The 13,253-nt window shown below is 46.6% G+C and overlaps 1 protein-coding gene across 1 annotated transcript; it reads right to left on the bottom strand.

Annotated features, from left to right (window-relative positions):
- Positions 1-2,148: 2,148 nt before the first annotated feature.
- Positions 2,149-13,241, bottom strand: LOC116504072 (major histocompatibility complex class I-related gene protein-like). The gene is made up of 7 exons (XM_032210905.1): positions 13,023-13,241; positions 11,391-11,642; positions 10,026-10,301; positions 8,634-8,921; positions 7,241-7,303; positions 5,495-5,601; positions 2,149-3,345 (listed from the first exon to the last, which is right to left on the bottom strand). Exons 1-7 carry the CDS (start codon positions 13,087-13,089, stop codon positions 3,193-3,195), a joined length of 1,206 nt encoding a protein of 401 aa, XP_032066796.1. The 5' UTR covers positions 13,090-13,241; the 3' UTR covers positions 2,149-3,192.
- Between the last annotated feature and the right edge of the window lie 12 nt (positions 13,242-13,253).

Genomic DNA, 13,253 nt, shown 5'->3' with positions numbered 1-13,253 from the left:
AATGTTTTGAAACAGTGAAATGTAAATAAAAGTTTATTTTGTTGCATCAAATCGATCAGTTTTGTTGGCTAGTTTTATTATTATTTATTTATTTATTATTTATTTATTTATTATTAAGTTTATTATGTCACTAAATAAGTGAGGTTTAGGGGTTTTGTTTAGGGTTTAGGACTAGTTTTATTATTATTTATTATTTATTTATTTACTATTGTTTATTATGTCACTAAATAAGTGAGGTTTAGGGGTTTTGTTTAGGGTTTAGGACTAGTTTTATTATTATTTATTATTTATTAATTATTATTTATTATTAAGTTTATTATGTCACTAAATAAGTTAGGTTTAGGGGTTTAGGGTTAGGTTTAGGATTAGGTTTAGGATTAGGTTTAGGATTAGGTTTAGGGGTTTAGGATTAGGGTTAGGGTTAGGGTTAGGTGTAGGATTAGGGGTTTAGGTTTAGGATTAGGTTTAGGGTTAGGATTAGGTTTAGGATTAGGTGTAGGATTAGGTTTAGGGTTAGGTTTAGGGTTAGGGGTTTAGGATTAGGTTTAGGATTAGGATTAGGGTTAGGTTTAGGATTAGGTGTAGGATTAGGGTTAGGGGTTTAGGGTTAGGTTTAGGATTAGGGTTAGGTTTAGGGGTTTAGGATTAGGATTAGGTTTAGGGGTTTAGGATTAGGTTTAGGATTAGGTTTAGGATTAGGTTTAGGATTAGGTGTAGTATTAGGTTTAGGGTTAGGGGTTTAGGGTTAGGTTTAGGGTTAGGATTAGGTTTAGGATTAGGTTTAGGATTAGGTTTAGGGGTTTAGGGTTAGGATTAGGTTTAGGGGTTTAGGATTAGGTTTAAGATTAGGTTTAGGATTAGGTTAAGGGTTAGGGAATAAAGATATCAATTACAGACAGTAAAATGTAGTACTAAAAGTTTATTTTGTTGCATCAAATGGAATAAAGATATCGATTACAGAATAAATAAATCAGTTTATTATGTCAGTAAATAAGATAAACAGTCAGCAAGTCAGCAGTAGACGCATATTATGTCAGTAAATATACAGAATCAATAAATCAGTTTATTATGTCAGTAAATAAGATAAACAGTCAGCAAGTCAGTTTGACAGTTGAAAGGTTTGACAGTTTCAAAGTTCCACGCGATGGTTTGCCATTTGACAGCTTTGACAGTTGCAACGTGCACGCGATGGTTTGACATTTGACAGCTTTGACATTTGCAACGTGCACGCGAAGGTTTGACAGGGCCCAATGGTTTGAATCCTTTGACAGCTTTGCAATGCGTGCGCGATTATTTGACAGTTGACAGCTTTGACAGCTGCAACATTTGGGCCTGCGTGATGAAGCGGCGCTAGCGTCCCATTTTGCTAAAAAATACTATGGAAAGGCGCGGATTTGCCCTAAGCCCTTATGTCTCTGCGCTAACGTCGATTTCGCTTCAGCGATTCCGACGGCGCGGATTAGACCTTCGCGCTTATGTCTCTGCGCCGAAGGTCTTCGCGATATTGTGGTGGAACCCTTTTTCTACCACCATCTCATCAAGCGGAATCACTCACACACACACACACACACACACACACACACACGTTCTTTGGGGAGGGTGTTGAATTACTCCGCCTCACAGCAAAGGCAAATACAAATACAAATACAAGACGCGGTGCAAAGTCGGCGCAGCATGTGTTCGGCCCCTGCTTACGCTGAATCAAATCCGCGGCCGGCGGGACCAGGGGGTTGCATTGCAAAGCTGCCAGTCCTCTTGCTTCTTCTCCTTCTTTGCCGGTGAAGCCGGCAAAGCTCCCGCTGGTGCCCCCGCCCATGGCAGCGGCGGTGGTGCCTCCCCCTCCGCTCGGAGCACCTCAGCTGGGCTCTGGGTTACCCCTGCCGCCGCCTCCACCTCCGCCGCTTTGCTACTAGCTCCCGTGGCCTCATGGCTCCTCAAAAGCATGGCAGAGGAGGAAGGGGGAGGGATAACGTGGGGGTCAGCTCAGGTGCTCCACGTGGAGGGAGAGGCACCACTGCCACGGGCGGCTCATCAAAACAAGTCTGGGGAGGTCCTTTGTGGGCGGCCAGTTCTAGCCGCCTGCAAAGGACTTCCCCACGTTTGCTTTGGTAGAAATCTCTGTACGGCAGTTAGAAACTGCTGCGCGGGGGTTTCTTGCCATGTGCACGGCCGCGCAGCTGCACACCTTAGAGGGAACAGTGGGGCCCATCCCCCTTTCAGTCATTCCCTCCTTCTGGATCCATTTCTCATTCTGTCAGCCCTCATGTTAGTGAAATCGGTGTCAGTCATGGCTGGCTTGGGCCAGTATCTTGGGGCCGAGAGCAAGGACCAGAAGCAAGAGTGAGGTGCCAGAGAATCAGCTCTGGCTTCTCTATCCCCCGCTGTCACCCTTACCTTCTCAAGCCAGGCAAGGAGTGACTGAGAGGGGAGGGAAAGGGATGGGCTCAGCCAGTGGTGGGATCACAGCAGAGGGCCCTGCATGTCGCTCCGGAGCCGCAGGTTGCAGACACCTGGGATAGGGTCTTCTGCTTGAGTAGAGAGGTTGAACTAGAAGAACTCCAAGGTCCCTTCCAGCTCTATTCTGATTTGTACATAACAACAACAAAGTAGTGTAATCATAATACTGATACCAGTAATAGGAGGCAGCAGGAAAGATGAGAAGGATAATAGCAATACAGTCTTACTATGTGGGTAAATGTCCTTAAGCATAAGACAGCCCAGTGGGAATTAGGTGTTCAGCAGAGTGATGCCGTGAAGGCAGAAACCACGGCTGTGTGTGTTTCTCTTGGCATGCAATGCCCTATAGCAGCATCCTGAGAGGAGGAGTTGAAACAGTTCACGCATAGGATGTGAGGGGTAGGTAGTTATTTTCTCAGCCTTCTTTCTCACCTGTATACAGGTCCTTGATGTAAAGAATCTTGCAATGTCTGGCTATTGGACTGCCTATCCAGGAATACAAGATAAGGTCCCACATACACAGAGATCTCCTTTCGCTCCTCACCCAGGTTGTGAGCAAAGCAGATTGCCATGAAAAGATTAAAAAGCAGTCCTGGGCTATTATCTGACCAAAAGTGTACTTGTTATACCTCACCAGGCAACGGCCTCAATTTTAACACTAATGGTGGATCCATCAAAATGAATCCACCAGCCATTTTCAGTTTCAATGTTCTCCAGATATCCAGATTTTAGATATCAAAATGGGGTTCCAGTTGGGGTTCCATGTATGGAAACTAACACAACCCCTTGAGGGAGGCTTCTTCTAAATCCCTGAGAGCTATCCAGGTTGCTGCTTGACAATTCTTGAGCGATTGCTGCTTGAACTGTTCTTCGGTCTACAACAGCCACCTGTTTAGAGTGTGGGGGGAAATCCAACAAAACAAGAGCAATAGCATTTAGACTGGAGATTTTACAGTATCCTTTCCCTGCCATGCCCACCAAGCCACACCCACAGAACTGGTCGTAAAAAAAATTGAATCCCACCATTGCTTCCATCCTTCCGAGGTGAGCAAAATGAGGACCCAGATTGTTGGGGGCCATATGCTAACTCTGTAAATCACTTAGTGAGGGCTGTAAAAGCACTGTGAAGCAGGGGTGAAATTTAGCAGGTTCTGATGGAGTCTGGGGAACCAGTAGTGGGAAATTTTGAGTAGTCTGGAGAACCGGCAAATACCACCTCTGGCTGGCCCCAGAGTGGGGTGGGAATGAAGATTTTGCAATATCCTTCACTCTGGAGTGGGGTGGGAATGAAGATTTTGCAATATCCTTCACTCTGGAGTGGGGTAGGAATGGAGATTTTGGAGTATCCTTCCGCTGCCATGCCCACCAAGCCAAGCCCACAAACTGGTAGTAAAAAAAAAAAAATTTCACCACTACTATGAAGCTGTATATAATTCCCTCCCCACTCCAGGGGAAGGTTACTGCAAAATCCCCATTTCCTCCCAATCAGCTGGTACTCAGGAGGCAGAGAATAGATGGGGGTGGGGCCAGCCAGAGGTGGTATTTGCCAGTTCTCTGAACTACTCAAAATTTCCGCTACCAGTTCTCCAGAACTGGTCAGAACCTGCTGAATACCACCTCTGGATGGAAGGCTGAGTTATAATAAGTATGATTGGGACATATTCATTTTAATTCCAGCTGTTGTGAAAAGATTCCCTTCTTCCACAATATCCTGTTGCACATTCAAAATCCCAAAGGATGCTGAAAATCATTATAATTATTCAAAGGTAAAAGCTAGGAGTTCCAATCTCTGGGCTGAAATTACTGGAGGACAAGGGGGTTAATTTTAACACTTATTTTATTTTATTTATTTTATTTTATTAATATTTATAGGCCGCCCTTTTCCCTGAGGGGACTCAGGGCGGCTTACATAAAATAGGGAAAGGCCCCACATAATCATTGATGAAAGAAAAAGTTTTAATTAACCTATTTGAGCCCCCATCCTCCTCTTCCTTTTTAGAATTGCTTGCAGCCATTGTCATGAATGGGCATTACTCTCTCTCCCCTGTAAGGGGCGTGCATAAGCGCACCAGTGTGCCTATTGTCCCTGTCCTAACTGTCCCCATTTATTCGTACCCATTTCCTGTGTTCATGTCCATGTTTATACTTATACCTGTTATCCCATACATATTTGACATACTAAATAAATAATTAAAATAAACATGACAGCCTAGCCCTGTGTATGGGGGGGGGCTGTGAGTGGCAGATGCACAGGCACGCACATCCCCATCTGTGTGAGCATAGGGTGCTTGCACTCACATGCAAAGCTCCACATGCACGAATGGCGGGCAGATGTTCTTGTGTGTGACGCTCCACTCATGTGAGCAGAAGCCACTGGAGTGGAGGCCACTTGTGCCCACGCATGAAGCTCCACTCACATGAGAGTGCTCCCACATGAAGTTCCATTTGTGCAAATTTGTATGAGTGGAGTTTTGTGTGCAAGCACAAATGCCGTGTTTTCCCAAAAATAAGACAGGGTCTTATTTTCTTTTGCCCCCCCCCCCCCGAAATAAGCACTTGGCCTTAGGTTTGGGGAGGTTTTATTAGTTTTGAGGTGCAGAAGGTGGCGACCATTGTCATCTCATGGCTGCTGCTGTTGCAACATTTTTGAGGAGAGCTTATTTTTTGGGAAGGGCTTATTTTAGTGCATGAGCTCAAAAGCTCAATTGGGCTTATTATCCGGGAAGGTCTTATTTTAGGGAAACGGGGTACCCTCTGCTCAAGCACCCACCACTCATGCAAGAGGAGTTTTGCAGTTGTGCAGTTACCCATCACTCATGCAGCCCGATTTCAAACAGGTCACGGCCAATAGTGAGCTGTGGCCTGGGGGGAGGGCCACAACTGGAGTAAGTGAGTTGTGGCCTGAGGGGAGGGTTGAGGACTCCTGACTTAAAGGGTGCATTCCCCATTCCAACAAGCCATATGGTCTCATCTCCCAGGTATTTATGAAGCCCAGAGTTTTGTCTCATAAATAGACTTCAGCATTAGTCAGGCTCACCTGTTGAGTCTTCTCTTCTATACTTGTGGTAGAATTTCTGAAGAAATATGAACAGAGGAAGTGGAGTATTCTTGATCGAGGTTTTTCCCTGCATCTCCACCACCAGCCTGATAAATGGCAAAAAAAGAAGACGGCTCGTTTCTTTCTGGGGCAGCAGCTTCTGCCTGGGCTGGATTTAAGCTGAAGCCCCCAAAGGACCCAGACAATAGCAATAACTATAGCACTTAGACTTGTATACCACTTTACAGCTCTCTCTAAGTGATTTACAGTGTTAACATCTTGCCCCCAGCAATATTGGTCCTCATTTTATCCACCGCGAAAGGATGGAAGGCTGAGTTAACTTTGATCCCTGATTAGGATCGAACTGCTGGCAGTGGGCAGAGTCAGCCTGTAATACTGCACTCTAACCACTACGCTACCATAGTGCAGGTACCTGGATTATTACTCAGCATCTTGAAGATCTATGTGTGCCTGAATCTACGTATTTGTTATCGACGAAGGGCAAAATTGTTGGCTGTCAAGAGCTGCTGACTAGGTGGAATATTGAGGAATAATCAAGTCGGAAATCTTCTTACTCCTAATAGAGTAAGTAATATGATATCCCAATGCTGTTTTTTCCACCACTGATGAAGCCATTCAAAGCTGGTCAAGCAGGGCTGTTCCCAATAATACTAAATGGTACTTAAAGGTAAAGGTTCCCCTTACACATATGTGCTAGCCATTCCCGACTCTAGGGGGCAGTGCTCATCAAAGCCGAAGAGCCAGCACTATCGGAAGATGTCTCCATGGTCATGTGGCTAGGATGACTAAACACCAAAGGCACACGGAATGCTGAAGCCTCACGGGACCAAAAATAGAGTGCATGGAGCGTGCCACACACCCTGTGCTCCCCCACCCCCAAGCATGCACATGCAATCCACATGCATACACATGTGTCTCCTTATGTGTCTTGCCCCCCATGCATGCATGGCAGAGTCTCAAAAATCAGCTGGCTGGTGGAAGGTGCATGCATATTCGCAGTGGAGCTGATCTGGGGCAACAGCTTATGTGCCTGCAGAAAGGACTCTGTGTGCCCCCTATGGCACGCGTGCCATAGGTTTGCCATCACAGACATAGGGTCCCCTGCTTGAGGTTGGACTAGAAGACCTCCAAGGTCCCTTCCAAGTCTGTTGTTCTCTTCTGTTCTGTGTGGTGCTGCACTTGGTGAAGCTCAATTGAGGAGACCCTTCCCACATCAACCCTCCTTCTCTTGTCTCTTGCTCTGAGTAGGAGCAGAGGAAGCAGCGGCTCCTTTCACCTTTGACCTTGTTGTCCGTCCCCAAGTGTGATTGCAAGTGAGGGGGGGGGGTCAGGACACATTGCCTCCATTTTCCCTTGATCCATTGTTTCCCTTGATCTTGAGTCTGACCTTCTTCAGGGGCAGGGTTAGGGTTTTTCTAGCACTTCCCAGATCATTTATGGGACTTTTCTTTGATTCCCAAATTCCGTATACTTGCTCCTCTGAAGTAAATCTATTCAAGTGAAAGAGGCTTCTCCCCTCTTCTGAGGTTTACAGGAAATGGAAACAAAAATAGCTGCATAGTTTCTACTTCCTTTCTGACTCCTCTTCCAAATGCAGTTAATGGGGAAGGGTCTTGTGGAGAACATGGGGGAAACTCTCAGGGAGGCTCTGCCAGCCACAAAAGCTCAGTCAACACAGAAAGGCCCAGGGGTGGGGGTATCAGTGGATGTGTTTGTTTCACTTACATAATGAGAAGAGAATCCCAAGTGCCAAGACCACAATTCCCAGAGGAATCGCCCATGTTGTAGCTAAAGAAGGAGAAAGATGGTTCTGATTAGAGAGATGCTGAGTTCCCTGAAGTGGAGATGCTGAGCAATGGAAGCATTTCCCAAGCTGCATTGGCCTCCAGGCAGTGCCCCCACCTGAAGGAAGCCCCTCCCCTCCACTGCTGTAGAGGAAAGAGAGAAGGGCAGAAGGAAAAGCCACAACCAATCATCATCATCATTTCTGCACACCTTTGCTGTTAGGTTGCCACTTCCAACACCCCTGAAAGAAATCCCTTCTCACATATTGCTAAATACAGGACTATATTTTCTTCTCTCCACCTGAAAGGATGAAATGATGCAGCAGAAAATTTGCCTATTGATGTAACATTTACTTCTATGCAAAGTTTTCTTCTGCACATCACAACCCCGTTAGCCTCCCACCCTTCTGGTTGTTCTTCCGGCACCTTTGGAAGCGAGCACCATGATACCCCCGGCCCAGTTCCGAGCTCTCTCCATCAGATGGCTCAAATCGAGCCATAGCCACTCTGGAGGAGTGGTGAAGTAAAGGGGGACTGCCATGCAGGTTGAGGAGAGCCGCATGCCTCCTCCCTGACTCCCTAACCAGAAAACCCCTCTCGTCCAAAGAGCAGCAACAGCCAAAAATGGCCACCATAAAGGACAGCCTGAATGCAGAAAGTGAATGGAGTGTGATCTGGGTGAGAAAATATTTTTTGTTGGAAGTTGACCCCAGAAATCCAAGGGGGAATAATATTTGAAGCTCTTTGTTGAAGTGGTGAATGGGCACATAGGAAAAATACTAGAGAATTGAAGAAGGAAAAAAAATCTACTTTTGAAATAATAAATTGAAATTTGGTTTCTCAAAATTAAAAGACGTGGTATCAAGACCAGTTTAAAAGGCTGGAATTAAAGTCCCAAATTTCTTTTTACAAATATTGCTCATTTATTGAATTTGTAATTTAAAATAATTGAAATTGGAACGGCCAACAATATTGCAGAGAGGCTGAAGCAGACAGAAGTGAGAGCACCATTAGCTGATAAAGAGGGGAATATGCAAGCTTGGAAATACCTGTTTAAAAAGATTTAAAATATTTGTTGGACATAGATCTACTCTAAGACCACTAGAGATCTGATTATGAACTAAGAACTTTAATTAAGAGCCCCTGAACATCATTGAATATTATTGAACATATAAAGTAATTTGAAGAGGCGTGGATAACCTCCTGGTGAATCAATTTAGACTGACTATTGATGAGACATTTAAAATTGTGACTTGGAAGTTTGGCTTTTTGAATTAATGAATCCTGGATAGTGGGCTAAAAAAGAGATGGACTAAACTCCATCAGTCACTCACCTCTTTTGTCCTTGAGAGCCAAGATCAGGGGTTCCTGCAAGCCCTCATGTTCCAAGTAACAGCGAAAATGGTCCCTCTCCTTGGGGTCGATCTCAATACTGAGCCAGACATAATAGGTCCCGTCTGAGTTGGGGGCCACATTCCTAGGGAGCATTTCATATTCACAGACCTCTCCATCCCTGGTCCAGGTGGCCCGGATATCCTTGGGGTAGAAGCCAAAGGCCTGGCAGATGAGGACCTCCAATCTCTCATTCACCATCTTGTGGGTCACCTTCCCCACTGGAGGATCTGCAGAAGAAGCAACACCGGAGCTCCTGGGTTTTCTAGTGTTTCTGTCAAGTAGATTTAATTCACAGGGAACACCTCATTTGGCCATCCTTTCCTTCTCTTTCTTCTGCTCCTTTGAATCTTTTTAGTATCAGTTTGCTCATGCACATGTGTGACACTTCTGCACATGCATAGAAGCGTCCAGGCTGGTAGGTGGAGCCTTCCGCCAGCATCGCTACCAGTTCGCCCAATCTGGGCCAAGCCGGCAGAAACCCACCTCTGTATGGGAGCCTCCAAGATGGGGCATTGAAGCTCTTTAGATGTATTTTTGAAAAGGTTAATTAGAATTTGGGGTAAAGGTCTCCAATTGACCACCATCATTGTAATGCTTGGGATTTGATTTAATTTACCCCTCCCCCCAATTGAATTTGGTCAAGTTGTTCCAGATAAAAATCCGGAACAGACTGAAGTCTTCCTTCTGACCCAAACATAGAACACTCATATTTTTCAGGAAAATAGAACGTGACCTTCAGCATGAATTTCTTGCTCAGTTACTTTATCTTTGAAGCAGAGGTGAAATGCTACTGGTTCGGACTGGTTGGCCTGAACTTGTAGTAAAAAATGCTACCGGTTCATCTGAAGTGGTAGTAAAAAAATGCTACCAGTTCGGGTGAACTGTTAGTTCCAACAATCAGCTATACTACAATCAGCTGTGCTGCATGATTTATATTTGCTAGAAAGCAGAAAATCCTGCTTTCTAGCGAATTTAAATCATGTGGCACAGATGTTCTAGTTACCTTTGCAGGCTCAGAAAAGGCTTCTTAATCCTCCTTTTTCAGCGCTGCACGGTAGCACCTCCGGTGCTCATGCATACAAAGAGCGTGCAAAGCGTGTGCAAAGCGAACCAGTAGCGAAGCGAACTGGTAGCAGACTTCAGAGCATTTCACCCCTGCTTTGAAGTAGTTATTTTGGGTGCATTGAAGGTTATTTTCCTTCTGAAATGTGATGTGGGATACTGCCTGACTCTATTCTGCAAAGTGGCGCTTGGCGAAGTAGCACAGAAATACTGTGGGGAGGGGCATCCTACAGCAACCTGCTCAATGGAGACCCCCTTTTGCCACTCACCGATCCTCTGCGGAGCCTCCTTCTTGTATGACTGGTATCTCTGCAGCCATTCAATGCAGGTCTTCTCCAGGTATATATTTTTTCTCTGAGACATTCCTGGAAGTTCCTCCCACTTCTCCTTGACCTTCTGGGCCTGGGGCTGAGCTGTCACCCATCTGAGGGTCTCCTTATCGAAGCTGATAAAGTCCATCCCATTGTAGCCATAATGCAAAAACCCTCCTTTGCTCCCATCTTCCTTCAGCTCACAGCCCACAACCGCCTGCCAGGTGTGAAGCCCTGAAAAAGACCCATAGAGAATGGATGTAAATGAAGAAGGTCCAGGATTCCTCTCCTTAGACCAAGGGTGTCAAACTCAAGGCCTGCGGGCTGAATTTGGCCCATGGGGTGCTTAGATCTGACCCATGGGCTACCCTGGAAACACTGAAGGACTGGCCCACGGTGCTTCTGCAAGTGAAAACGGAGCTTGGGAAGGCCGTGTGCAGCCCTCCCGGGCTCTATTTTTGGCCGCAACATCCTCCTGCAGCCCTCTACCAGGAAAGACTGAGTTTGAGGAGGCTGCACGTGGCTTGCCTAAGCTCCGTTTTTGCTGGCAGATGGTTTCAGGAGGCCATTGTGGCATAAAATGGAGCCAGGAAGGGCTGCACACGGCCTCCCCGAACCCCATTTTCGCTGGCAGAGGGATACAGGTCACCGCAGCTGAAAATGGAGCCTTGCCAAGTGATGTTGAGCTGGCCCTGCCCATTCCAGCCATGTCCACTGGCCACACCCACCCACCAGCCTCCTAGGTCAAACACAACCCTGTTGTGGCCCTCGATGAAATCGAGTTTGACACCCCTGCCTTAGTCAGCATTATACCGTAGCCCCCTTCTGTTGTGGCCCGCCAGCAGCCAGTAGAGCTGGCAGCTGATTTGGACAGTGAGGAGATTGGGGAGGAACATGGGCCAGAGGAAATAAAAGAGTAGCGAAAGGGGAGTGGAGTTTGCAGGAGATAGTTAGTTCACTTAATTGGTTTGTCACTCTCCGAGACTCCTTTCCAAGTTTTGCAGATATCAGCTTGGCAGCTCTCCAAGCTAGATAAGGTCTGTGATTGTAAATCCTGGATGTGAATGAGCAGAATTCAGAGTAAATTAATAAAAGGGTTTTTCGTCAGGACCAGGAGTTTGCTTCATGCTCTTGGGAAGCCTAGGTCAGAACACCTTCCCACCTGGGTAGAGAAACACAACTTCTCCCTCCCCTCTTTATCACACAAGAAGAGATATCTTCTACTTCAGTTAACCTTGTTTGGCTACCCTCAGGCTGTTCTTCCCTCCCCATTACACTCCCTGCAGACATTTGGAGGCCAGAGAAGTCACTGCCTCTGTTCACCTCCAGCATGGCGGTCCAGTTTTGATAACTGCTGCAGGTCAATTCCAATCACCCACTCAACGACCTGAAATGTTTCCTCCTCCTTCTCTGCCTCCTCCACCCAGGACACCAGAGGCTCCATCTTCCTGGTGAGGCTGTCAAAGCAAGCAATGGGCTGGTCATCCAAGTAGTTCCTGATGAAGGACTGGGGCAGATCCTGGCTGGGCTCTGGCAGATACAGGTAGGAATAACACAGGGAGTGCGAGGGAGAGCCTGGAGAGGGAGGAAGAAGAATTAGAGAGTCTGCACTGCAGGTGCACCAGCATTTTATTGTTACACAGCAGCCCCCCCACCCACCCACACAAGTGTGCCACTTTCTTTTGGCTCTCCTTGAGAAGGTTCATGCCTATAAACTCCAGGAGAAACCCCTTGACTGACCTTGGAATCATCTGGTCAGGCCCACATCTGATGAAGATTGCCCTACAGCTCCTCTGGGACCCTGGGGGGGGGGGGTTCTTGGGCCTGACTCCAATCTCCCCCTCCCCTTCTCATTCCACCCATCTTCTCAGGCATGAAATGATCTCTCTCTCTCTCTCTCTCTCTCTCTCTCTCTCTCTCTCACACACACACACACACACACACATCTCTCTTTCTCTCATCTCTCTCTGTTTCACACACACACTCTCTCTTTCACACACACTCTCTCACATACATACTCTCATCTCTCTTTCTCTCTCTCACTCTCTCTTTCACACACACTCATCTCTCTCTTATCTCTCTCTTTCTTCTCTTGTCTCTTTCTCATCTGTCTCTCACACAGACTCTCTCTCTCTCTCACACACACACAAACACACACACACTCACATACACTCTCATCTCTTTCTCTCTCTCTCTCACACACACACACACTCATCTCTCTTTCTCTCTCATCTCTCTGTTTCACACACACACATACTCTCTTTCACATGCACTCTCTCACACACACTCTCTCACATACATACTCTCATCTCTCTTTCTCTTTCTCTCACTCTCTCTCACACACTCATCTCTCTCTTATCTCTCTCTTCTCTTTTCTCTTTCTCATCTCTCTCTCACACACAGACTCTCTCTCTCTCTCTCACACACACACACACAAACACACACACACACATGCACACTCTCATCTCTGTCTCTCTCTCATCTCTCTCTTTCACACACACACAAACACTCATCTCTCTCTCTCTCTCACACACACACACACTCTTTCACACGCACTCTCTTTCACACACTCTCTCACATACATATTCTCTCTCTCTCTCTCTCTCTCTCTCTCTCTCTCTCTCTCTCTCTCTCTCTCTCTCTCACACACACACACACACACACACACACACACACACACCAAAACTACTGATCCCCAGGCAGGCAACCTTCCGAAGCGAGGAACACTCAAATGCGAGACCTCTGTTTTTACTTTCACTTTCGCATACAAAAGGGTGCGGTCTCCAAATCAAGCATTAAACGAAGCGCTGGGGACGAAAAACAACAACAACGTTTGGGAAAAGAGCTTGGGGCGGAGGGGAATGGGGGTGTAGGGGGGAAAAAGATCCAGCACGCGCCCCCTCCCGATTCTGCTTCCCCCCCTTCCCCACCTCACAAAGCCTTCCAGAAACTCACCGCAAAAGCGTCCCCGACCGAAGAATGCCAGCACAAAGAGCAAGAGGAGCGTCCGGAGCAGCGGCATCGTCCTCCGACCACTCGCCCCAGTGCAGCTCCGACCAAAGATATTTGGGATTCCCCGAGGAGACGCCTCTGTCCAAATTCTCCGTCCGTATCCGAAATCCAGACGGTTTGGACTTCCCACCACCAACTTGAAATGTCATATCCTGGAGAAAGAGAAACTAACCC

The sequence above is a fragment of the Thamnophis elegans genome, chromosome 2, assembly GCF_009769535.1.
Source record: "Thamnophis elegans isolate rThaEle1 chromosome 2, rThaEle1.pri, whole genome shotgun sequence".
Lineage (NCBI taxonomy): Eukaryota > Metazoa > Chordata > Lepidosauria > Squamata > Colubridae > Thamnophis > Thamnophis elegans.
This window is presented reverse-complemented; position numbering and strand designations above follow the sequence as displayed.